The sequence below is a fragment of the Dermochelys coriacea genome, chromosome 23 (assembly GCF_009764565.3).
Source record: "Dermochelys coriacea isolate rDerCor1 chromosome 23, rDerCor1.pri.v4, whole genome shotgun sequence".
NCBI lineage: Eukaryota > Metazoa > Chordata > Testudines > Dermochelyidae > Dermochelys > Dermochelys coriacea.
In genome coordinates this window covers 10,145,152-10,170,727 of record NC_050090.1, presented here as the reverse complement: position 1 = coordinate 10,170,727, position 25,576 = coordinate 10,145,152, and the positions used below count along the sequence as shown (strand labels likewise).

The 25,576-nt window shown below is 41.1% G+C and overlaps 2 protein-coding genes across 3 annotated transcripts in view; one reads left to right on the top strand and one right to left on the bottom strand.

Annotated features, from left to right (window-relative positions):
• LOC119846903 (butyrophilin subfamily 3 member A2-like) overlaps positions 1 to 25,311 on the bottom strand; it is a 29,237-nt gene extending 3,926 nt beyond the window's left edge. The window contains exons 1-12 of one of the 2 annotated variants that reach the window (XM_043501368.1): positions 25,033 to 25,311; positions 22,482 to 22,630; positions 17,965 to 18,315; positions 12,932 to 13,216; positions 11,244 to 11,342; positions 10,857 to 10,883; positions 9,255 to 9,281; positions 6,986 to 7,012; positions 6,424 to 6,450; positions 4,670 to 4,696; positions 2,524 to 2,544; positions 2,298 to 2,324 (exon numbers count right to left, since the gene is read on the bottom strand). In XM_043501368.1, the coding sequence (XP_043357303.1) occupies positions 2,298 to 2,324; positions 2,524 to 2,544; positions 4,670 to 4,696; positions 6,424 to 6,450; positions 6,986 to 7,012; positions 9,255 to 9,281; positions 10,857 to 10,883; positions 11,244 to 11,342; positions 12,932 to 13,216; positions 17,965 to 18,315; positions 22,482 to 22,599 (1,036 nt within the window). In that variant the 5' untranslated portion in view covers positions 22,600 to 22,630; positions 25,033 to 25,311. Of the gene's footprint in view, positions 1 to 2,297; positions 2,325 to 2,523; positions 2,545 to 4,669; positions 4,697 to 6,423; positions 6,451 to 6,985; positions 7,013 to 9,254; positions 9,282 to 10,856; positions 10,884 to 11,243; positions 11,343 to 12,931; positions 13,217 to 17,964; positions 18,316 to 22,481; positions 22,637 to 25,032 lie in introns of both variants that reach the window. The other variant, XM_038381135.2, reaches the window with a different exon arrangement.
• A 16-nt stretch (positions 25,312 to 25,327) lies between these two features.
• The window catches only part of LOC122457283, an 87,302-nt gene continuing 87,053 nt past the window's right edge, over positions 25,328 to 25,576 (top strand). Inside the window, exon 1 of the mRNA XM_043501369.1 lies at positions 25,328 to 25,420. Within this exon, the coding sequence (XP_043357304.1) occupies positions 25,366 to 25,420 (55 nt within the window). The 5' untranslated portion in view covers positions 25,328 to 25,365. The remainder of the gene's footprint in view (positions 25,421 to 25,576) is intronic.

Genomic DNA, 25,576 nt, shown 5'->3' with positions numbered 1-25,576 from the left:
GGGGTCTTCAACTGTAAACTGTTCTTGACAGGGACCGGACTTTTCCAAGTGTTTGAATCACAGAATCATAGAATAGCAGATTTGGAAGGAACCTCAGGAGGTCATCTAGTTCAACCCTCTGCTCAAAGCAGGACCTAATCCCCAACTAAATCATTCCAGCCAGGGCTTTGTCAAGCCTAACCTTAAAAACCTCTAAGGAAGGAGATTCCACCATCTCCCTAGGTAACCCATTCCAGCGCTTTGCCGCCCTCCTAGTGGAAAAGCTTTTCCTACTATCCAAACTAAACCTACGCCACTGTAACATGAGACCTTTACTCCTTGTTCTATCATCTGGTACCACTGAGAACAGTCTAGATCCATCCTCTTTGGAACCCCCTTTCAGGTAGTTGAAAGCAGCTATTAAATCCCCCCTCCTGCTTCTCTTCTGCAGACTAAATAATCCCAGTTCCTTCAGCCTCTCCACATCAATTATATACTCCAGCCCCCTAATCATTTTTGTTGCCCTCCACTGGACTCTTCCCAATTTTTCCACATCCTTCGTGTAGTGTGGTGCCCAAAATTGGACACAGTACTCCAAATGAGGCCTCAGGAATGCCGAATAGAGGGGAATGATCACGTCCCTCGATCTGCTAGCAATGCTCCTACTTACACAGTCCAAAATCCTTCTTGGCAACAAGGGCACACTGTTGACTCATATCCAGATTCTCGTCCACCGTAACCCCTAGGTCCTTTTTTGCAGAACTGCTGCCTAGCCACTCAGTCCCTAGTCTGTAGCAGTTCATGGGATTCTTCCTTCCTAAATGCAGGACTCTGCACTTGTCCTTGTTGAACCTCATCAGATTTCTTTTGGCCCAATCCTCTAATTTGTCTAGGTCCCTCTGTATCCTATCCCTACCCTCCAGTGAATCTACCATTCTCCCAGTTTAGTGTTATCTGCAAACATGCTGAGGATGTAATCCACGCCATTCTCCAGATCATTAATGAAGATATTGAACAAAATTGGCCCCAGGACCGACCCTTGGGGCACTCCACTTGATACCAGCTGCCAACTAGACATGGAGCCATTGATCACTACCCAATGAGCCTGATGATCTAGCCAGCTTTCTATCCACCTTTTAGTCCATTCATCCAGCCGAAACCTCTTTAACTTGCTGGCAAGAATACAGTGGGAGACCGTATCAAAAGCTTTGCTAAAGTCAAGGAATAACACGTCCACTGCTTTCCCCTCATCCACAGAACTAGTTATCTCATCATAGAAGGCAATTTGGTTAATCAGGCATGACTTGCCCTTGGTGAATCAGGCTGATTCTTCCTGATCACTTTCCTCTAATCTCAGTGCTTCAAAATTGATTCCTTGAGGACCTGCTCCATGATTTTTCCAGGGACTGAGGTGAGGCCAACTAGTTCCCAGGATCCTCCTTCTTCCCTTTTTTAAAGATTGGCACTACATTAGTCTTTTCCCAGTCATCCGGGACCTCCTCTGATTGTCATGAGTTTTCAAAGATAATGGCCAATGGTTCCGCCAATCCTTTATCACCCTCAGATGCAGTGCATCCAGTCCCATGGATTTGTGCTCGTCCAGCTTTTCTAAATAGTCCTGAACCACTTCTTTCTCCACAGAGGGCTGGTGAACTCCTCCCCATGCTGTGTTGTCCAGTGCAGTAGTTTGGAACCTGACCTTGTTTGTGACGACAGAGGCAAAAAAGTTATTGAGTACACTAGCTTTTTCCACATCCTCTGTCACTAGGTTGCCGTCTCCATTCAAGGGTCCCACATTTTCCCTGACCTTCTTGTTGTTGCTAACATACCTGAGAAACCCTTCTTGTTACTCTTCACATCCCTTGCTAGCTGCAACTCCAAGTATGATTTGGCCTTCCTGATTACTCCTGCATGCCTGAGCAATATTTTTATGCTCCTCCCTGGTCATTTGTCCAATCTTCCTCTTCTTGTAAGCTTCTTTTTTGTGTTTAAGATCATTAAGGATTTTACTGTTAAGCCAAGCTGGTCGCCTGCAATATTTATTATTCTTTCTATACATCAGAATGATTTGTTCCTGCAACCTGTACAGCACTGAGCTCGTAGTTAGTGCTTAACAAATAATTATTGCTATTGGAAAACTGGTAAATACAATAGAATTTAAGGTACAGATGGATTGAGACATATAACGTATCTTTATATCATCTGTATATATATCCAGTCAATGCACAAGGAATGATTTTCAATTCAAATATTAATCTGTGAAAGAAAATATCTCATAATTTCTAGATAACAGGTTTACTTTATGCACTGCAACTTACCTGCATAGCTCTGAGCTCTTCTGAATTCTACAGAGGGAAAAAGCAATTACTGCCTTGACAATCTATGGCACAGTGAAATACAGTGGAGTTTAAAATGTCTTCTATCTGCCTACCAATGTGTGTATAGCACACTCATTTCCATGCTGTTTTAATCTAGTTAATACTAGAATGATAATTATAATTTTCATTTAAAGAATAAATGGATAATTAAAACAACTCAACTTACCCAGCTCTTTTGAGAGTCGATCTGAAATGAAATGATACTCCAGTCATTGACCCTAACTAGTTCTTTTCTGCTAATGTTTTTAAAATTCTGAGAGCTCTGTACAAACATTGCTTGGACAATGGGGCTCAGTCATGCAATTTTTATTTTTACTAGTAGTTCCTTAACCACGCTAACAGTCCTATTACAGTTAATGGAACTACTCACCTAAGTAAGAACTGAGTTCTTAGTTTCCAAGCTTGTTTACAGGAAGAGTGGGAATAACATGGCCACTGAGGCTGAGATTTATGAAAGCTAGTCACCTTTTTCCTTAAGCTCCTTTGAAAATCTTAGACGTAAATGTTATCGGCAATGCTATCTTACAATCTCTGTACTGTGACTATCAAAGACACAAAGCAGAGTGTAATATTGGTTCATTCCATTATATAAATACCTCAAACCAAAAGCGAGTACCGGGGCTGTTTTTGTAGTTGTAGCCTCATAAGTCTTACGTAAATTATTTGTACCTGTATCATACAAACAGGCATCATTAATCAATGTTTTGAGTTCTTATCTGAGACATCATCATTCGCCAGTGCTATTGTCTAGCACTATTGAATCCTGCCTCACAATTTTTGTGTGATACTGAAGTACAGTGTAGAACGTGTTAGCTTATATGATTGTTGTCTCCCTCCTAGCACTGTTGCAAAAACTAAATGAGCCAAATTCACCCCTGTTGCAGTTTCAACGACTGCTGTAGAGTTAAAACAAAGTTAATTATTGAAAAAAAATAAAACTCATAAGCACTAATGTTGGTAATCTCAGCGCTATGGTTAGTGCACATACAATCATTATATACCTGAATCTGTGCAAGTATAAAGATTTCATTACCCTTAGCATCTAGGCTATAATTCTAAGGAAGACAGAGACAGAATATTTTAATGATTTTGCAAGTGTGTGTATCATCAGTGCCTTCTGCTGGATGGAATCATATCTATTCAATTGCCTTTCACAAACCCTATACAGATTTCAGCTATTGAAGACATTTGTTTAGCTGAAGCAATAGGGGCTGCGTTATAGAAATAGGAGAGATCTGGGTTCTATTTGTGCTGTTGTCATGGAGGTCGAAGTGGGCAGGATGTGCAGAACATTAACATCTGTAGTCCGAAGTGGATTGTAATCCCTTTGAGGCAAGGGCTGTCTTTTTGTTCTGTGTTTGTACAGCACCTATACCAACGGGGTCCTGCTCCATGACTGGGGTTTATAGGCACTCCCATAACACACCTAATAAATAATGTACAGCACCTAACACTATGGGGTCTTGGGTTATGCCTGCGGATACTAGGTGCTATTGTAACTCACCTAACAAATAGTATACACCACCTAGCAAGTGCCATGACTGGGATCCTAGATGCTACTGTAATTCATCCAATACATGTTGTACAGCTCCTAGCACAGTGGAGTTTGGCTAGGTGTTATGGTAATAATAAATAAAATAAATTAATAATAATAATAATTAATAATTAATAATAAATTTGTTTCCACAGATTTGTTACAATGTATTAAGCAAGATAGACTGATGATTAAAGGAAAATATTTCTCAATCCCAAAAGAGCAGTGACAATGGGCCACATGCTTTGCTTTCAAAATACAAAAAGCAGGGGGTCACACCATGAAACTAATAGGCAGGTTCAATACAAACAGGAGGAAGCACTGTTTTTACCCAACACCCAGTCAACCCGGTATGTTGTGGTGGCCAATTGTATAAATGGGTTCAAAAAGGACTAGATATATTTATGGAGGATAGGTCTATCAATGGCTATTAGCCAAGATGGTTGGGGATGCAACCTCATGCTGGAGATGACCCGAAATCTCAGACAGCCAGAAGCCAGGAGGGGAAGGTTAGGATGGATCTCCTCAGAATTGTGCTCTGTACACTGCCCCCGAAGCTCAGGTACTGGCTACTGTAGGGGACAGGATCGTGAGCTAGATGAACCTTTGCTATGACCCAGTATGGCAGATCTTATGTTCCTGAAGTAGAAGCAGAGTCTCTCAGGCTGGTATTTGACCACATTTATTGGGCTTCACCTTCAAGGTGCATTGACAGACTCACCAGAACACTCACCTCTTTTATTGTAAGACAAGTAACAAAATAGACAAGTTTTCTTACCAATAGTTTCTTGTATTTCTTGAATTACTGCAAAATAGTAATTAAAATTAGTGCAATGAACAGCAGAGAGAGAGAGAGAGAATAAGAACTGAGAGTGTGAGCAAAGAGATAGTGATCCATGGAGAAGATTGTGAAAACTATTCATAGAGAATTCTGCTATTACACATGCATGGCAAGGATGCTGCTAAATTCTCACTCCATATTTAATAGCCATCTGTTCTTACGACTCAGTCTGTGGCCCATTTATTTCAAACAAAAGAGTGCAAAACACTTGAAGAGGCTTTGAGTGATCTCTGTCATTATTTTTATTATTTGTAGCGTGCCAATAGCATGCTACGTGCTTTAAGACATTTAACTGAATGAGGCTCCTGTCACTAAGAGCAGGCAATATACACTGACAATTTCCTGTAGAGATGAAGGATGCCATGCAAAAAGAGTAATTGACAGAGATGTTTAGCAGCTTCCTCTTAGTTAGTTCCACAATTATTCTTTAAATGCTGGTATGTTTGTTTAAGATTTATTTTATCTCATTATATGATGAAGCAGATCAGATTTTTTTTGTTTACTTCAGAACCGTGAAGAAATTATGAATTGAAAAAGGGGAAAATTGAAAAAAAATGTTTGTGAAAATTGTTTCCATTTTCTCAAGCAGCTCTACTTTGTGGAGCTCGGGTTTATAGGCATTAAAAGTGAAATGTGTTTTAATAAGAGACTTGCAGTTATGTAGTGTGGAGGCACTTTGGGTCATCATTGGTCTCTGAAATTTAAAGTACAGGGGACACATGGGAAGAAATCATGGATGAAAAATGAACATAAAAGTTGCAGTTGTAGGTGGAGCAAAGAAGGTGCTGGAGGAGAGAAGAGAATCTATACTGGAGAGGTCAGACAGGAGATGAAAGTTAGGACAACCATCTCAACTTTGTTGTAGATTGCAAGGGAAAACCAATGAAAGAATATTAAGAGAAGGGTGGACTTAGATGAGGGGAGAAATTAGGTGACTTTTCAAGCAGAATTTGGGTCAATGGAACTGGGAGGGGACGCGGTGAGGGTCTAATAGGTTGTAAAGGTGGATGTTGCGGTGGTCAAGCTGAAAGCTGGAGCAGGCTTTTGGTGATGGAAATAAAGTAGAATGAGCCAATGTCATTGTAGAAGAACACAAAATAGTCAAATCCTGCCCACTCCATCAACCTGTGGGAAAATGGAGAGAGAGGAGAGGGAAATCATGACAAATCTGCATGTCAAGGGCAATAGAGAAGAGAGGAAGAGAGCAGAGATTTTGAGGAAAATAAATTCATTTTGTACTTGCTAGTGGCAAGACAGCCTGGGAGTGGTATCTGAAAGGCAGTCAGAGATGTGTGACTGAATGGAGGGAAGAGATAAGAGGTGAAGAAGATGATCTATGAGTCTTTGTTTTAGAAGAGCTAGTGCAAGCTGTATGTCCCAATGATGTCCCACAGGGAGAGAGAGCATAGGAGAGGGTCAAAGGCATAGAGACACCAGTGGAGATCTCTATCCAGTCCCTAGTATGGGAGAAATGATTATGATGTCGTTAAGTAGGCAGCTATGTATGATCGCCTTTTCTAACGTTCAGCCACATTTATTAATAATCTCTGATCAGTTATTGAAAATAAAATACATATAATAGTCATTCAAATAACAAATATGCTGCTGTTCAGTTTTATAAAGCAGCTTGTTTTCATTTATGGCAAAGCTCTGTCTGTCCACACTGAGCATTTTAATAAAATGAGACTTACCTGTTTTTTCTGTCCTTTTGTTTGTCTCTAAAAGAGTAAATGAATGAAAAACAAGAACAAATGCATGTTACTGGGGTGGTGATTGGCTTTAATTGAGAGAGTTCCTTGATTCTAAGGGCAGAAAGGGCCGTTGTGATCATCCAGACTGACCTCCTTTATAACATAAGCCAGAAAACTGCTCCCAAATAATTCCTGGGGTCCTGGGTAAAAAGCTGTGAGGTGGCTTGTGACACTTTATTCCATATTATTCCATTGTTAAACCAGATTCAAGTCTTTGCAAAATGGATATGAAAACAATTTCTAAAATAATAAATAACCCATAAAACTAAAAAAAAAAAAAAGAATCTAAATGTCCCCACACACATCCAAGAAAGAGCATTTCACTTGGAAATGATCTGCGTTCCATTTTCCATATTTTATCTTGAAAATCTAAACTCCTATAAGAACTTGATTGGGCCTGTCAACCAGACAAAAATACTTGGGGATGTTGGCCTTTCTTCTGTACTCGCCCACAAACACACACAAGAAAAATGGTGAACCATACGAGCATTTGAATTCTCACCTAGTGCGGAGCTCAGATGTTCTTTTTCTGAAATAAATGATATTTAAATATCATTGTAAGATAGACGGGAAATGTTGTTTAGTATATTTTATGGTATTTATGAAATATGCTTTACATTTTACACCTATATCCATAATTTATTTTAAAATACAATGATTCATACTCTATGGGTCAAATTCTGCTCTCAATTACACTGGTGTAAATCCAGTGTAAACTCACTGATTTAATCCATGAGCATATCACAGTGTTTTTTTACTTTATTTGAATATTTGTACAGTTCAATACATTTTAGGAGTAACTGAAAATGGGCCTTGTTTGTCAAAAAGTCAAAATTTTAAAACATTCAGGCAAAAACCAAACGTTTTTGTTTTAGAAATACTCAGTCTTTGTATGAATACTGTAGGTTTTCCACAGAACATAAACACTTTCTGGAAAAAAAATAGTGAAACCCCCGAAAATTCTGACCAGGCCAACCTTTAGATCTTGTTGAAAAATGCAGTATTCCTGTGCTTTTGATATATCACTCACACACAGTCTTAGAAATTAGAATATATTTAATTGATAGAGGAGTGCTGCCTTGGACAAAAGGTTTATCTCGGCCAACACAATATATTAACACAATATATTTTAAATCAATCTTGACAGCTTCCAGGAACAGGAAGAGTCTATGGTGAATGGCCCTATCTGCCTATCTATATCTCAATGAAACTATATAACCAACCAGTATCAAAGAGATCCCCCACATTCGTGAATCAAAATCTATTAGTACTTTTTTGAAGTAAATTCTATAATACATTTTCATGCTTAGACTGTATTTCCATATGAAGGTTTTCTGGTGTTATATGACAGTCTAAAGATTAGTCTTGTTTAATCTATCATATAGTTATTCAGTCGTTACATAAATTGTACTTAGTTCAAATTACACTTAGAGTGATTTACTCTGTTGGTTTCTTTCTTTCTTCTTTTTTGTAGTGGATTAAGATTCACTTTTTGAGTTTTTTGTAGCAGTTCATATCCACTCTTGATTGATTTTACTTTGGTTGTTTGTGGTGGCATACAGAAGCTGATGTTAGCTTTGATTTGATAGGAGATTAGCATCTGAGTTTAGAGTTCAGTGAGACTTCTTGTGAGTTTGAAATTGAGCAAATGCTTAAGGATTATGTTGGATTTCAGCCTAGGCTTGTTTCACTTAAATGCATCTGTGATCTAATTAATGGTCCTGTAGTCTGACGTTTCTTTTGAGAGTACCTCGGAGACTAAAATACGGAAGCTCATGAGACTGGGAAATAACTTTACTGTTATTTCTTCTTTTCTTTTCTTTTCTTTTCTTGCTCCCAATATGAAATTTTATTTTAAATGTTTTTACCTGCTGAAAGACAGGGTAGCAGCAGTTCTAGATTTACTCATAATTACCCATACTTACTGGCTTTCTAATTATTATGTGTGCTACATTCTCTATGGAGAGAAGTTTGCATGCTTTCTAGCAAACCTCACTCAAAGAAAAATTCCCCCTGGTGCAGAGTGAATATCTTAATTCCTATTTCACACCTCAGATTAAGACTTAAGAGAGACGTAACTTGTGCACAAGACTAGTGTTGTCTCTGTAAGGCTATGGCTACATTAGAGAGCTTACAGTGGTGCAGCTGCATCGGTTCAGCTGTGCCACTGTAAATTCTCTAGTGTAGCCATTCTAAGCTGATGGGAGAGAGCTCTCCAGTTTATTTAATTAATCTTCATACAAGTGGCCATAAATTTGTCAGCAGGAGAAACTCTCCCACTGACATAGCGCTGTCCACATCAGCATTTAGGTCAGTGTAACTTACATTACTTGGCAGGGGGGTTATTCAAACCCCTGAGTGACATAACTTGTTGATTTAGTTGGGGTTGGTCCTTTGAGCAGGGGGTTGGACTAGATGACATCCGAAGTCTCTTCCAACCCTGATATTCTATGATTCTATGATAACTTACCTACCTAAGTTGTAGTGTGTACACAGCCTAAATCTCTTTTAAGTCTTGTTTCAAGGGCATATGTGGTCCTTTCGTGGTGAATTGCCCTAGTGTAATCCCTTATTGACAGATAGATTCAGAGATTCTTATATTAACAAAAGTCCCAGTCCTCAGTGATTCCTTTACCTGGGTAAAGGACTGAAACATCTGTGGTTACTGTCCTAGAAAATTTCAGCATGCAATGTAATACTGTGTCCATGAATCTGACTCATGGAAATACTCCTAGCAGCTTGTATTGTATCACATCAAAATATATATTTACCTTCTTCCATTTTTTTCTTCTCATTTACTGTAAATACATGGAATCACATTGCAATGTTAATTACTCTTATAAGTTTCCAAAAGCCTTATTTCAACCACAAAACAACTTTAAAATACTGGACGAGATTCTCTCCATGTTGGAAAAACCTGCTTTAGGAGACCGGAAATGGATTGTTTCACTTGAAGATTATCTCCTCATTCACTATATTGGAAGATGGTTTCTGCCAGTTAACTGATTATGCAGAGAATCTGACCACATAAAGCAGTGGATGGACTGTCATCTGTGGAAAAAAGTCAGTGTGCTTGTAGTGGCCCCTTGCCTCAGCATATCCCCCCAACCCACATCCTCTGACTTTATAGGACAGCTTCTGAGTGAGCCAGATAAAACCATCAGTGAGCAGGATCAGATACCAATTGGTACAATGATTGGGGTGGGAAAAGAGGGGCATCATCCATAAGTTTTGGAAGAGCTGAAAAATAAAGGAAGGAGTCCAAAACAATTAAGTGTAGGTGAAGTAAAATAAATGGGACTGATCATGAGTCCTACAATCTGCTGAAGAAGACTAAATTGAAACTTTAATGGAGGAAGAAGATTTTTTTTACCAGAGAAATATTATGGGATGCTGAAATTTCTAGGATACCCCATGAACACCCACAAGGGAAATGAGTGATCAGAGGAGTTTGATTCTCACCCAGCTAGTTAAAAAAGGCCAGGTCTTGCCCTAGTCCTGAATGGACCTTGTGGACCAAGAGCAAATCCACTATGGGCAAACATAATTCCCAGGCAGACAACCAGCAGGAGACAATCACTTCTGTTTCCAGTGCTTATGTTATAAAAGGCCTCAAATTTTATACTTTACTCAGTCTATATTGGAGGATATAAGTGATTCTTCATGTACATAAGCAACCCCTTTCTACAACTGTTAATGATTCTGGAACAATGTCAAGCTCACCTAACAATGAATGGCAGAAGGTTAGCCTGAATGTGATCTATTTTAATGACAAGGTCTGTTTATAACAGAAGGAAACAAACTTTCCTGATGAGCCACCAATGGCAATGCTCGCTGTTGCTCAATGCCTGAACATAGACCCTGGCTCCTATGAAATCATTGGATGCATACTGCAAACGTTAAAAGCACACAGCTGTTGACCACAATTAAGACAGAACAAATCCACCCATCTCCTTTAACTTATAAACAACTTCTCAGATCAGAACAGCAACTGTTACGTTAAACTTTTGTTCTAAAATCAGAGTAATGTAGGGTCTGAAAGGGACCTTGAGAAGTCATCCAGTTGGACTCTCTGTGCTGAGGCAGGACCAACTAAACCTAGACCATAGGGTGACCAGATAGCACGTGTGAAAAACCAGGACGGGTGTGGAGGGTATTAGGAGCCCATATAAAAAAAAGCCCCAAATATCGGGATTGTCCCTATAAAATCAGGACATTTGGTCACCCTACTAGACCATCTCTGACAAGTGTTTGTCGAACCTGTTCTGAAAACTCTCCAGTGATGCAGATTCCACAAGCTCCCTGGGACTGTGTCAAAATTAAAATATAAAATATGTTCATATTAATTTGCATTCACCTGCCTGCTTACTTACCTGAGCGAGATGTTGTGTCATTATTATCTGAAAAAAAAAAATAAAATGCCTTTTGAAAATGAGACACTTTTCATAGCATCCTACAATAGTTTTGATGGAAACAGTCACTGGCATGAATGCTAAGTCTGTAATCCTGACCATCCATTGGTGTCTATTCTGGTCTTGAATATATTTATATGTGAGGAATTAAAAAATTGTCTTGTCAGAACAAGGGACTTATCTGGTAAGGAATTATAATTTAGAAACCCTTATATTTAATTTTCTGAATCTGCTCCTAGAAAACTCATTTCAGTTTTTGTTTCGTTTTAGTATAGGTAAAGAATTCCATATCATTTGTTTAAACATTTTCACATATTTATTGAAAAAAACATACAAAGAAATACTTACTTTTCAATTTATACCCTACAGCAGCAATAAGAGTTATGCTAAGAAATAAAATGATGAGGAAAGCAGCCATCCAAGGGGAGGTGGTTGGGAAGAAAACATCTGAAAAAATATGTGAAAATGTCAGTTACAGTCCAATAATTCTTAAGAAACATCATGAAAATTATAAGGCCAACCAAATGGAGTCTGTCTGAGAACTTGGGGAAATCAGATTTCACTTGAATTTAAAGTCTTCTGTTTCCTTCTGGCAGAACAAAGTCTAGATGAATTTAGATCAAAAGATTCTACACATCTTCAAGGATATCATGGAGAACAGAGCTGTGGGCTCCTCCAGTGCATTCTGGAAAAGCACACACCTTCAGCCACACCCAGCTCACGTTACTCATGCAGATAGAAACACCTCAGACATTGGCATATCTCACATGAGTAGGGTTTGCAGGATTTACCTCAAATACCCTTTCAATGTTAGTATTCATACAGAAATTGTATGCATATTTAATAAAAGGTTTTAATCTGCACATATTTAAATCGTAACTTGTTCTCCATCAGTCCATGAAATGGTGAAAGTCATATCCAAGATACCTCATGGGCACAACCGCTGCTGCTTACTGGGCAAAATGCAAGATGCATCTCTTTGCCAGAGCATTCCCACCAGAAATAGTATAAAATAAAAAGAAAGGCATAAAGATCCTCTACTGAGGAAGGGAGGTAGAGAACCTAAAAGTAGTATCTTTGGTGGACTTACTCAGGTTAATGATAGAAACCATTTCTCTGTATGCACTAAAATTAATTAACCCTGTCAACATCCTATGATGTAAGTAGGATAAGTATGATTACCACCCTGTTGAGGTGGGGAAAGTGAGAGAAGTTAGGCAACTTCTGAGTCCATGAAGCAAGTCAGTGGCAAGGTTTGAACTCAATACAGAATCTCTGTACTCAACAGATATAAACGGGACAACTCACCTGGGTGAGTACTTCAAAGTATGAGAAAGGGCTACGGAATCTGCCCAATAACCATGAAATAATAATGAAAACTTAAAGTAATGTTAATGTTGAAAAATTAAGCACACAAGAATCAGGAGAGGCCAAAATGAAGGTCATACACACCACCTTAACTTTACCCTCTTTTTCAATGATGCACCAGTACATTGAATGAGACAGAATTTTCCATATCTTTTAGTAATATTGAAAATGCCATGCAACTGTGTTACGTATTCATGTGCAATGAAAGCTGGATCATTATGTAGAAAGAAACCACTTAATAATGTACTTGTGCAAATTATGATTTTTAAACCTTTTTTTTAACTTAGCCTAATCAAAATGGGTTTTTTGATGGAAACTGACAGGCACTCATTTAAAAGATAATAACACCTAGCTCTTATATTGGGCATTGCAACAGTAGATCTCAAAACATTTTACAAAGGAGGTCAATATTATTATTGCCAGTTTTGGGCAAACTGCGGCACAGAGAGGGGAAGTGGTTTGCCCAGTGTCACTCATCAGGTCAGCAGCATATTCAGGAATAGAACACAGGCCTCCTAAATCCTAACCCACTGCTCCATCTGCTACACCAGACAAACTCTGGGCATCTATTTCTAACAACAAAGGGGGAGAGAAAAACGGGACACATCTCATTAACCAAGCAGCCTCTTTATTGATTCTTACAGTTATTGATTCAAATTTGCACTCACCTGAAATTAGGACTCTGGACTCGCTCACTGTATTTAGTATGTTATTGATTATTTTGCAGGAGACTTCATTGTCTGAGCCTGGTTCTATGTTAATGGCACTTTCAATATTGTAGATTCCAGCAGGTGTCTTTGTGTTACTAGTCGTAGGCTTTTCTGTTCGTTTTTGTCCCTTACTGTCTAACCAGAGCACCTGGGGCTCAGGGAACCATCCCTCCGACCTGCAGGTGAGGCCGATCGCCTGGTCTGCATAGTCCTCCAGGAAAATGGAGGACTCACCACCTCTAGCTACAAAGAAAGAATAAAAGTTGTTATTACCGTCTCCTCCCCAAACAGTGCAGCGTTTGGGGGATTTCCCACAGCCTTGTACACATGCTGCCTGAGAAATCTGACAGAATTTGTCACCCCTCTTCATATGAAATTACAGGGTAGGAACTCTTCCCATGCATGGGGGAAATTGCTGTTAACCTTGCTGTTGAACCTGACTCCATCCCACTCTGTGACAAGATCTATACACTATATGAAGCATAGGCAAGAGCGATAATGCAAGAGGCCTACAGGCCTGCATCCTGTAAGACTTAGCTTAAACTAAGAGCATTTGCATATGCTGGGCCATGGTATTTTGACCCAGATAATGAACTAGGCTAACCTCTAGCCTAGCTCAAGTCTCTAGCTATCCATTATATGCACCCCCATCCTCAAACCTGCAAAAGCCCCTAGACAAAACGCTGCCACAAGCAAACCGCAGATCTTGATAATAATGAAGTGCATCAGCCCAGTGCTAATTATGAAACTGTTTACTTTGGCTCCTTATAAGGCTTTATTAACAATGCTTGCATGATAAAAAATTAAGGAAATGCATCATTTGACTTGAATGTAAAAAACTATTTAAGACTGGTATTATAGGGGCAGAACAGAGAGAGACCAGGGTGGCACCTGCATGTGACTATACCTGTCTCCTTCTCCCTGCATGCTTGTATTCAAAATAAAAGCACGTCAGACTATTTGAACCAAACAGATAGTGTGACTCGTTTTCCACAGCAGATGTTAAGTTAAAATAGTGACATTGTATCTGAAGAAACCTATACCTTGGAGTTGTTTCTCTTTGCCCATAGCAGTTCAGAATCTGTCAAAAACCTGAAGCCTCTGTGGACACACTCCTATTTATCCAGATATCTTGGTGTGCAGATGTGGTGAAACTATCAGTTCAAATTGTAAGTTGTCACTTTAAATTTCAGGGCTTTTTCCTGGTCCTGTTTGCTGTGCTTTGTAGAGAAGTGTGAATCTGGGTTTAGCAGCAGTCAGTCTACAAGAGGAAGCCTAAAGCAATGTGTGCTGAGTCGGGCCTCTCTGGTATAAGGAGCACCCTGCTTTGTCTCTCTCGGTTTTTTGGTTATTGTGTGTTAGGCTTTCGATTCTAAGAAATTAGGTAATGTTATATTGCAACTCCCCAGAAAGAGAATTTTATGGCTTTTGTCTGACGTCTGTGTTTGTATGCCATGAACACAATACTTGGGAGCTAAGTGGAGTGCACCATGGTATGACCTAATTGTGTCAGGTAATATTTTACACAGGGGCTTAGTTCTGTAAGGATATCTTCTAACATAAACACCTGCCCTCCCTGTATAAAACTCATCCTCCATAGAATTTAATTGAGTTCAACAGAATTACATTAAGTCCTGTGAAGGGATACCCCCTCACCCTGGTATGAGGGAGGCTATAGAACTCCTTTTGGCCTGTTCCATGCTGACGAGACACATCTGCAAGGTTTTCTCAGCCTGGACTTGGTGCAGTAACTCACATGACTGGATAACTGTCATGGATGGGTATAAACTGTTCAGGAAGGACAGAAAGGTGGAGCTGTTGCATTGTATGTAAGAGAGCAGCATGACTGTTCAGAGCTATAATATGAAACTGGAGAAAAGTGTGTTGAGAGTCTTTGGGTTAAGTTTAGAGGAGAGAGCAATAAGGGTGATGTCATGGTGGGCATGTGCTATAGACTACCGGACCAGGAGGATGAAGTAGATGAGGATTTCTTCAGAGAACTAACAGAAATTTCCAGATCACAGACCCTGGTTCTCATGGGGGACTTCAATCACCCTGGCATCTGCTGAGAGAGCAATACAGCTGTGGACAGACGATACAGGAAGTTTTTTGAGAGTGTTGTGGACAACTTCCTGGTCCAAATGCTGGAGGAACCAACTAGGGACCATTCTCCTCTTGACCTGCTGCTCACTGAAAGGGAAGAATTAGTAGGGGAATTAGAAGTGGGTGGCAACCTGAGCAGAAAAGACCATGAGATGGTTAAGTTCAGGAATCCTTACAAAAGGAAGAAAGGAGAGCAGCAGAACATGGACCTTGGACTTCAGAAAAGCAAACTTTGGTTTCCTCAGAGATCTGATGGACAAGATCCCCTTGGAGGCTAATGTGAGGGAGAAAGGAGTTCGGGAGATCTGGCTGTATTTTAAAGAAGCCTTATTGAGGGTACAGGAACAAACCATCCTGATGTGAAGAAAGAATAGCAAATATGTCAGGCGACTAGCTTGGCTTAACAGAGAAATCTTTGGTAAACTTAAACATAAAAAGGACGCTTACAAGAAGTGGAAACTTGAGCAGATGACTAGGGAGGAGTATAAAGATATTGCTCAAGCATTCAAGGGTGTAATCAGGAAGGCCAAAGCACAATTGAAGCTAGCACGGGATGTGAAGGGTAACAAGAATGCTTTCCACAGGTATGTTAGCAACAAGAAGGAGGTCAGGGAAAGTGTGGGACCCTTACTGAATGGGGGAGGCAACCTAGTGACAGAGGATATAGAAAAAGCTATAGTTCTCAATGCTTTTTTTGCCTCGGTCTTCACAGACAAGTTCAACTCCCAAACTGCTGCACTGGGCAACACAGTATGGGGAGGAGGTGAGCAGCCCTCAGTGGTGAAAGAACAAGTTAAGAACAATTTAGAGAAGCTGGACATGCACAAGTCCATGGGGCCACATATAATGCATGTGAGAGTGCTGATGGAGTTGGCTGACGTGATTGCAGAGCCATTAGCCATTATCTTTGAAAACTCATGCTGATTGAGGGAGGCCCTGGATGATTGGAAAAAGGCAAAAATAGTGCCCATCTTTAAAAAAGGGAAGACAGAGAATCCAGAGAACTACAGACCGGTCAGCCTCATCTCAGTCCCTGGAAAAATCACAGAGCAGGTTCTCAAGGACTCCATTTTGAAGCTCTTGGAGGAGAAGAAAGTGATCAGGAACTGTCAACATTGATTCACCAACGGCAAGTCATGCCTGACCAACCTGATTGCCTTCTTTGATGAGATAACTGGCTCTGTGGATATGGGGAAAGCGGTGGATGTGATATATCTTGACTTTAGCAAAGCTTTTGATATGGTCTCCCACAGTATTCTTGCCAGCAAGTTAAGGAAGTATGGATTGGATGAATGGACTATAAGGTGGATAGAAATCTGGCTACAATGTTGGGCTCAATGGGTAGTGATCGATGGCTTGATGTCTAGTTGGCAGCCGGTATCAAGCAGAGTGCCCCAGGGGTCTGTCCTGGGGCCGGTTTTATTCAACATCTTCATTAATTATCTGGATGATGGGATGGATTGCATCCTCAGCAAGTTTGTGGATGACACTAAGCAGGCGGGAGAGGTAGATACTCTGGAGGCGAGGAATAGGGTCCAGGGTGACCTAGACAAGTTGGAGGATTGGGCTAAAAGAAATCTGATGAGGTTCAACAAGGACAAGTGCAGAGTCCCGCACTTAGTATGGAAGAATCCTATGCACTGCTACTGGCTGGGGACCGATTGGCTAAACAGCAGTTCTGCAGAAAATGACCTGGGGAATACAGTGGACGAGAATCTGTATATGTGTCAACAGTGTTCCCTTGTTGCCAAGAAGGCTAATGATATATTGGGCTGTATTATTAGGAGCGCTGCCAGAAGATCGAGGAAAGTGATTATTTCCCTCCATTCGGCACTGATGAGGCCACATCTGGAGTCTTGCATCCAGTTTGGGGGCCCCCACTACAGAAAGGATGTGGACAAATTAGAGAGAATCCATCGGAGGGCAACGAAAATGATTAGGGGGCAGGGGCACATGATTTATGAGGAGAGACTGAGGGAACTAGGATTATTTAGTCTGCAGAAGAGAAGAGTGACGCGGGGGTTGATAGAAACTTTCAACTACCTGCAGGGGGGTTCCGAAGGGGATGGAGCTTGGCTATTCTCAGTGGTGGCAGATGACGGAACAAGGAGCAATGGTCTCAAGTTGCAGTGGGGGAGGTCTAGTTTGGATATTAGGAGAAAACTATTTCACTAGGAGGGTGGTGAAGCACTGGAATGGGTGACCTTGGGAGGTGATGGAATCTCCATCCTTGGAGGTCTTTAAGGCCCAGCTTGACAAAGCCCTTTCTGGGATGATTTAGTTGGGGTTGGTCCTGCTTTGAGAAGGGGTTGGACTAGATGACCTCCTGAGGTCTCTTCGAACCATAAGCTTCTATGATTCTATGGAGGGGGAGGAGCTTAAAAGTGCAGGCTTATCACAGGAAGGGGCAGTGAACAGGAAGAAGGTTGCTCTGCCCATCGACTGCTGGCAGCAGAGGGAGTCCAGCCAAGGTGGAGACAGCTAAGAGACACATTGCCCCAAAGCCACCCTGACTGAGGGCAAAACAATACACCCCAGGAAGAGGGGTGGAAAGTAAACCCCATAAAGGGGCAAGAGTCTCTTTGAGACTGGGCCCTTAGAGATTATCCTCGAGGGGCTGCCTGAGAGACTAGTCCTTGTTCCAGCCAAATCTTCCCTCTCTTGCAAAAGGGAGGGAAGAACAAGGGATCAAACCCTGACCTGCAATTGGTAGCCGGCAGACAGATTCCCCTGAAGACTGTTGACTGGGTGAGTAGAAGGGGTAAAGAAAGGACATTGGACCTGGGGGCCCAGGAAGCCCCCCCGCCATTTCCCTTCACTCTTTGTTTGCCCCACATGGTTAGATACTGTATTACCTTAGAGTGAAGAGAGAGAGCCATTCCACTTACCTGTCACATCCAGTTCAACCACCACCTCATCATACCAGCTCCCCAAAGAGACACTGCAGGTGTATTTCCCTTTGTCAGAGACAATGACATTCTTCAGGTTTAGAGACATGTTTCCTGCTTGAAATTCAGTGTGGAAGAACTGCGTTCTGCCCTGGTATCTCTCATTTTCTCTCTCCTCTTTTGTTACTCCATCATAGGTGCTCACATCTATTTTTTCTGAGTGTCTAGAAAGTATCCACTGGACAGCAATTGTCTCAGGGTTATTCTGACCTGTCAGCTGGCAAGGCAGGACAACCGCTTCTCCAATGATAGCAATGACAGGATTCTGAGGAGGGATGATTTTAAACTGACCTGTGTGTAGACAGAAACAGAGGTTGTATCCATTGCAGATGCCCTTGTTTGTGGATTTGAAAGGAAACTATGTGAGGCTAGAGTGTGGATCTGCCTCAAGCCCTATGAATGAAGCTGTGTGTAGCTGAGTTACCCTCGGAACATCACAGAGAGGAAGCACAATTCCCCTCTTGCTTCTTGGTTGCTCTGGAGCAGAGGGGTTAGCCACTTGCTGATATGTTATACTAGCAGGAAAATAAAATAGCTGTGCTGATTCAGCTGTGCTGACTGATGTATAGGGGGAGGAGCGAAGGCCCCGTCACTCATGATCCAGCTGCTCTGGGAGTTGGCTGAATGAGCGTAGCTCCTGCTTATGCCACTATTCCAGGTCCCAAGGTTTGGGTTGCCTGCACAGAGGTATAAGTGAGTTGTCACTTCCCCTTACTCTCCTGCAGAGGCATACAACCCATATCAGAATCTGGCCCAGGATGATCAGTTTCCACTTCCACTTAGGAGGCAATATGAAATTTAAATCAGAAGGTGCAAAAATGTCTCCAGTTAATTTCCCACCATTCCAGGAAGGGCCTGCCCTTCACATATCACAGTGAATGCAATAGAGCTTCCCCCACCCTCCCAACAGGGGCAAAGGAACTTTGATCTCTCATTTAACAGTATTGAACAGAAATTCACGAGTTACCAACGTTTTTTGCACAATTTATTATCTGGTAAATGGAATTACTGTTTACAGTGATCACTGCAGGCAGAGAGGAAAAGTTTGCTTGATTTCATAAAAGCTTCTACAACTCTCAATGTTTCACAGAGCTGGGCAAATAAATTTTCTGGTTTAGTAGCAATTTGGAAAAATTGAAGAAAGAATTTGTGTTGGGTCCTAGTGAATCTAAAGTTGTTTTGAATTTTTGGTGACTCAGTAAAGACCCCTTGGGCTTTGTTCCAGAGCGGTGATTCAAACCTGGATCCTTCATATCCCCTGTGAGAGCTCTACCCAGGAGGATAAATGTTGTAAGAAGAAAGGGGCCATGTTATAAGAAGAAAAGGGCCACGGTAGTACCACCACCACATTCTCCTGCTGTATTGTCGATCACCAAAATTATTAGACAAATTGGTAAATAGTTTTGGATCAACTGAAACTGCAATTTTCATTGAATAAACTATTTGGCTGAAATATTTCACCCCACTCTAGGTGCACTTTTATACAGGAAAAAACGGAACTGGTAATGAATAGCCAAAGCAACAAAGCCTCCTACATGAGAAAGAAGCTTACAAGAAGTGGAAGATTGGACAAATGACCAGGGAAGAGTATAAAAATATTGCTATGGAATGCAGGAGTGAAATAAGGAAGGCCAAATCACACTTGGAGTTGCAGCTAGCAAGAGACGTTAAGAGTAACAAGAAGGGTTTCTTCAGGTATGTTAGCAACAAGAAGAAAGTCAAGGAAAGTGTGGGCCCCTTACTGAATGAGGGAGGCAACCTAGTGACAGAGGATGTGGAAAAAGCTAATGTACTCAATGCTTTTTTTGCCTCTGTCTTCACGAACAAGGTCAGCTCCCAGACTATTGCACTGGGCAGCACAGCAAGGGGAGGAGGTGACCAGCCCTCTGTGGAGAAAGAAATGGTTTGGGACTATTTAGAAAAGCTGGATGAGCACAAGTCCATGGGGCCAGATGCACTGCATCCCAGAGTGCTAAAGGAGTTGGCGGATGTGATTGCAGAGCCATTGGCCATTATCTTTGAAAACTCATGGCGATCGGGGGACGTCCCGGATGACTGGAAAAAGGCTAATGTAGTGCCCATCTTTAAAAAAGGGAAGAAGGAGGATCCTGGGAACTACAGGCCAGTCAGCCTTGCCTCAGTCCCTGGAAAAATCATGGAGCAGGTCCTCAAGGAATCAATTCTGATGCATTTAGAGGAGAGGAAAATGATCAGGAACAGTCAGCATGGATTCACCAAGGGCAAGACATGCCCGACTAATCTAATTGCCTTCTATGACGAGATAACTGGCTCTGTGGATGAGGGGAAAGCAGTGGACGTGTTGTTCCTTGACTTTAGCAAAGCTTTTGACACAGTCTCCCACAGTGTTCTTGCCAACAAGTTAAAGAGGTATGGGCTGGATGAATGGATTATAAGGTGGATAGAAAGATGGCTAGATTGTCGGGCTCAACTGGTAGTGATCAATGGCTCCATGTCTAGCTGGCAGCCGGTATCAAGTGGAGTGCCCCAAGGGTGGGTCCTGGGGCCAGTTTTGTTCAATATCTTCATAAATGATCTGGAGGATGCCATGGACTGCACCTTCAGCAAGTTTGCAGATGATATTAAACTGGGAGGAGAGGTAGATACACTGGAGGGAAGGAATAGGATACAGAGGGACCTATACAACTTAGAGGATTGGGCCAAAAGAAAGCTGATGAGGTTCAACAAGGACAAGTGCAGAGTCCTGCACTTAGGATGGAAGAATCCCATGCACCGCTACAGACTAGGGACCGAATGGCTAGGCAGCAGTTCTGCAGAAAAGAACCTAGGGGTTACAGTGGACGAGAAGCTGGATATGAGTCAAAAGGCTAATGGCATTTTGGGCTGTACAAGTAGGAGCATTGCCAGCAGATCAAGGGACGTGATCATTCCCCTCTATTCAACATTGATGAGGCCTCATCTGGAGTACTCTGTCCAGTTTTGGGCCCCACACTACAAGAAGGATGTAGAAAAATTGGAAAGAATCCAGCGGAGGGCAACAAAAATGATTAGGGGACTGGAACACATGTCTTATGAGGAGAGGCTGAGGGAACTGGGATTGTTTAGTCTGTGGAAGAGAAGAATGAGGGGGGATTTGATAGCTGTTTTCAACTATCTTAAAAGGGGTTCCAAAGAGGATGGATCTAGATTGTTCTCAGCGGTAGCAGATGACAGAATGAGGAGTAATGGTCTCAAGTTGCAGTGGTGAAGGTTTAGCTTGGATATTAGGAAAAACTTTTTCACTAGGAAGGTGGTGAAACAGTGGAATGCATTACCTAGGAGGTGGTGGAATCTCCTTCCTTAGAAGTTTTTAAGGTCAGGCTTGATAAAGCCCTGGCAGGGATGATTTAGTTGGGGATTGGTCCTGCTTTGAGCAAGGGGTTGGACTAGATGACCTCCTGAGGTCCCTTCCAATGCTGATATTCTATGATTCTAAGACCACCAGCTGTGATGGTAATTGCACAGCCATGCATGGGCACACTTATGCACATACATAGGTCCACAGATTCTGAGGCTAGAAGGGACCATTGTGATCCTGTATCACACAGGCCAAAGAAGTTCCTTAAAATAATTCCTAGAGCAGATCTTTTACAAAAAACCTCCAATCTTAATTTAGAAATTATCAGTGATAGAGAATTTACCATGGCCCTTTGAAAATTGATCAATTACTCTGACCATTAAAATTTATATCTGATCAGTTTGAAATACTGTCACACAATTGGTATTTTAGTCACAGATGCAATATTCTGCTATCCTTTCTCACAATGACTAACCCTATGATTTGTAGCACTGACTTCAAGTGGGGCTATCACTGAAAATAGGTACTACCTAACATCAGTAAGTGTCTCACTTTGCAAATCGAAAGGTGTGCCCCCTGGATTTTGTCCTTATACCTTTTGCATGGCTCTTACATAACTGGGGGCTTCAAGGATGTGGGCCCATGTGATCTGCTATGGGAGGTTCAGATTTTGATAGTGAATTTTAGTGATCATGTAAGGAACCCAAAGAACAGCCCTGGAAATTAATATGAGAACCTGCCTATTAAATGATCATAGGCCAATGAACAAAGTAAGTCCCACAATAACTCTATGGTGAGGAACTGAGTATGACTTAAGTGGTGCAGAGAAGTGAATTGCTCTTCCAAAGGGAATACATTTGTCCGTATGGATAAGCTGTATTAGAATAGTACATAATGTGATTGTTTGGCTTTCATCTGAGTCAGGTTTCCGCATATGAGATTGAACAGGACAGTGGGGACAGGTTATATGAGAATGTACCTGGAAAATAAAAATATTAGACAGTTTTTTTAATGAAACCTTATACCTCGCTAAGTAAAGGATAACACATGAATACATCATTTTTGGAGTATATGGTTTTTCATTGGCCCTGGTAATGATTAATTGTTTCATTGCATATGTTTAACACAGAACCCTATTTACCTGTAATCAAATGTAGCATCTGTAGAAAAGACAGTACGTGAACAGCTGTTACCCAGTGAAATACAGACTCCATCGCTGTGCTGGCTTTCAAGACATCAGTAGGACAGTGAAAAAACATCCAAGGGAAATCCTTATGAGTCTTCCAGTCTCTTCAACTACAGAACACAAAACAACAGCAGTGAGGGTAGAAATAGCTTAACACGGTAGGAAAAATGAAAAGAAACGGACAAAGGACCTGATCCTGCTATTAACTGGAGAAGGACTGGGACCAATGTTGCTATGTACGCTGAGCTGTGTTGAAGAAATATACCCCTTACAGACCCTACTTAGGCTTTCTAATGTGTGCAGAACTTTTATTATCTTTATTGATAATTTTCCCACAAGAAGGAAGGAATAGGTAGCGCTGACCAGGGCTCTTGGGAAATGCCCAGGGGTTAAAAAAGGGATTTTCTCAGTTACATATTTTTTTTTAATTAAAAACCTGTGTGTAAGTTCTTAGCACTAAAAGATGATTGTGGGACAACTGCCATCTTGACTGACACCGGGGACCGAAGTGGGGATTTACAGAACTGAAACCATAAACTGTTACTGCTTGAGCTAACTAGATAGGTACTTAACGTGAGAAAAGTAACATCTTTACCACCTATGAAGTGATCGCAACACACACACACATATGATAAACCCATTGTTTCATGTTCTCTGTGTGTGTATATCAATCTCTCCTCTGTTTTTTCCACCAAATGCATCCGATGAAGTGAGCTGTAGCTCATGAAAGCTTATGCTCTAATAAATTTGTTAGTCTCTAAGGTGCCACAAGTACTCCTTTTCTTTTTGCGAATACAGACTAACACGGCTGCTACTCTGAAACATACACAGAGTAGATTACAATGCCTCATAGAAGGCCTGACCCAAAGCTCATTGAAGTTAGTGCCTTTTTTTATAGGGTTTTGGATCAGGCTCTAATAGCTGTATTGCTAATTATCTATCTGCTAATAGGCCCCTTGAGAGAAATTTGGGGCCCCACCCCCTCCAATTGCACTGAATTTATGCAGATGTCATAGATGGTTTGGGGACCCGCTTGAGCTCTGGGCCCCGGCACAATTGTTCCTCATTTCCTCCCCTCTCATCAACCCTATCTGCTAATAATAAATCCCCATAATCAAGTGACATAGGAAAGATTTCTCATTGCAGAATTTGAATAACATCTCCATTCACCCTCTCCCCCCATCCCTCCTATATCTAATTGTAAATTCCATATAATTCTTTTGATGCTTTTAAACTCAAACCTGCCCAGATCAGGTTGGAATGGGACTGGATTCTCTTTGGAGTCCAGAAATGCTCCTGGATAGACATAAGGGCACCTTGCAAAGCGCGCTCGGCACTGAGTCCTCTGTAAGGGTGACTATGTGCACTCCAGCATTCTCCCAACAAAGGAAAATGAAAGATCAGAGCTCAAATGGAGGCCAGAACTCCTGCAGAACAAAATGGAACTACACATCAGCTCCCATTACTGTACTTCTCAATCATATTGATGCATCTTTCTGTCGATCAATCTATACACTCTCTATGCACAGAGGAATAAAGTTAAGATCAGAGTGTGCTTTTCACTAGGTCTGGAAGGAAGTTAAGGGAAAAAAGATTTAAAAGGGCGGGGGGCAGAAATAGATAGGCCTGATTCTCTGTTCATATAATCCATAGAGTTACTTCAGATTTAAACTTGTGTGAAAGCAGAATCAGAAATGTTTTTTAAAAGGGTCAAATGTTTCTGTCTTAACTTTCAAAATATTTTATTCCCTTTTTCAAAAGAAATCAGAAACTATCATTTTTTCCAGGTCCCTTTGCCACAAAAACCAGAAAGGGGATTACTCACACACAGACAAAATGCTAAAAAATAAAGGCTCGTTAACTTTCAATGGCATTTGGGTGCTCAGCACCCATAGACCTTATTTAAAATTCCATCCACAGATTGATACAGATACATACACAAAAAGGCTGGCCATCCATAATTTTTGTATAAACTGCCTGGAAAACACTGGACATATTTAATGTTTCAATACAAAAGGAGAGCGTTTATCGACAACCTTTTTGTATGTGCTTGTGGCAAAACCAATGCAGTGAAGAACACAGTCTTCCTTCTCTTGGCTAATTTGACAACACTGCTCTTTTAAGCAGCATTATAAAAAAAAAGGACAATGCTCACACCCCACTATTAATATAAGGAGCTGTCAGAAAACTCTCCCATACAGAAACAACCTCAAATTCCTCATCTTTCTTCATGTCTCTTGGATAGTTCACTTTATTCCTGAGTTTAATGCCTGAAATAAGATGAAACATAAACTACGGTATTCTGAGCAAATTCTTTTTTACCTGCAAATGGCAGTAATGTTTCTCTGTCATGCAGTTTCAGACTTGGAAGAGTCTAATTTTAATTCTCAAATTCAATCAGCCAGTGAGGCTTGTTTTCACCAGATCATTAGGCCAACATCCATCTGAATATCCCTATAAACATGATGAGTTGTATTTCGGTTTTAGCTAAAATGTGATTTCTTACCTGAATAGCAGAATCTGGGACAGCCATTACATGCTGTACAAGGATTAGGGCTGAGATGAAGCTTCCTCCTGTTACAGATCCCTTTTATGGCTATTGAACTTTGTTCTTTACTCTTCTGTATTTATCTAGTGTGAGTTTGCAGTTTAATGATCTGCTCAGTGGACTCAGTGTATGGAAGAAATCATGTGACAAAGAAGCAATACCATCCCTGCCCCCACTTCCTCCAGGATTAATTGTAGTGTGTTGAAAACTGTGTTTAAATTACAAGCTATCACTTTCAGTTTGCAAAGGGTTTCCTGGTCCTGATTGCAGGCTAGGCAGCTCTGCAGAAAGATGTGCAATCTGGGTCTTTCAGCAGGCAATCTACAGAGAGCCAGCCTAGAGCAAGGTGGGGTGAGTTCTGCTTCTCTCTTTTAGGGAGCAGCCTGCTCTGTCTCGCTCTGTTTGGGGGTTCTTGTCTGGTAGTGTTCTGGATTCTAAGCAATAAACAGTGTTAGGTTGCAACTTTCCAACAATAATATTGTATGTTTTTATCTAAATTCTC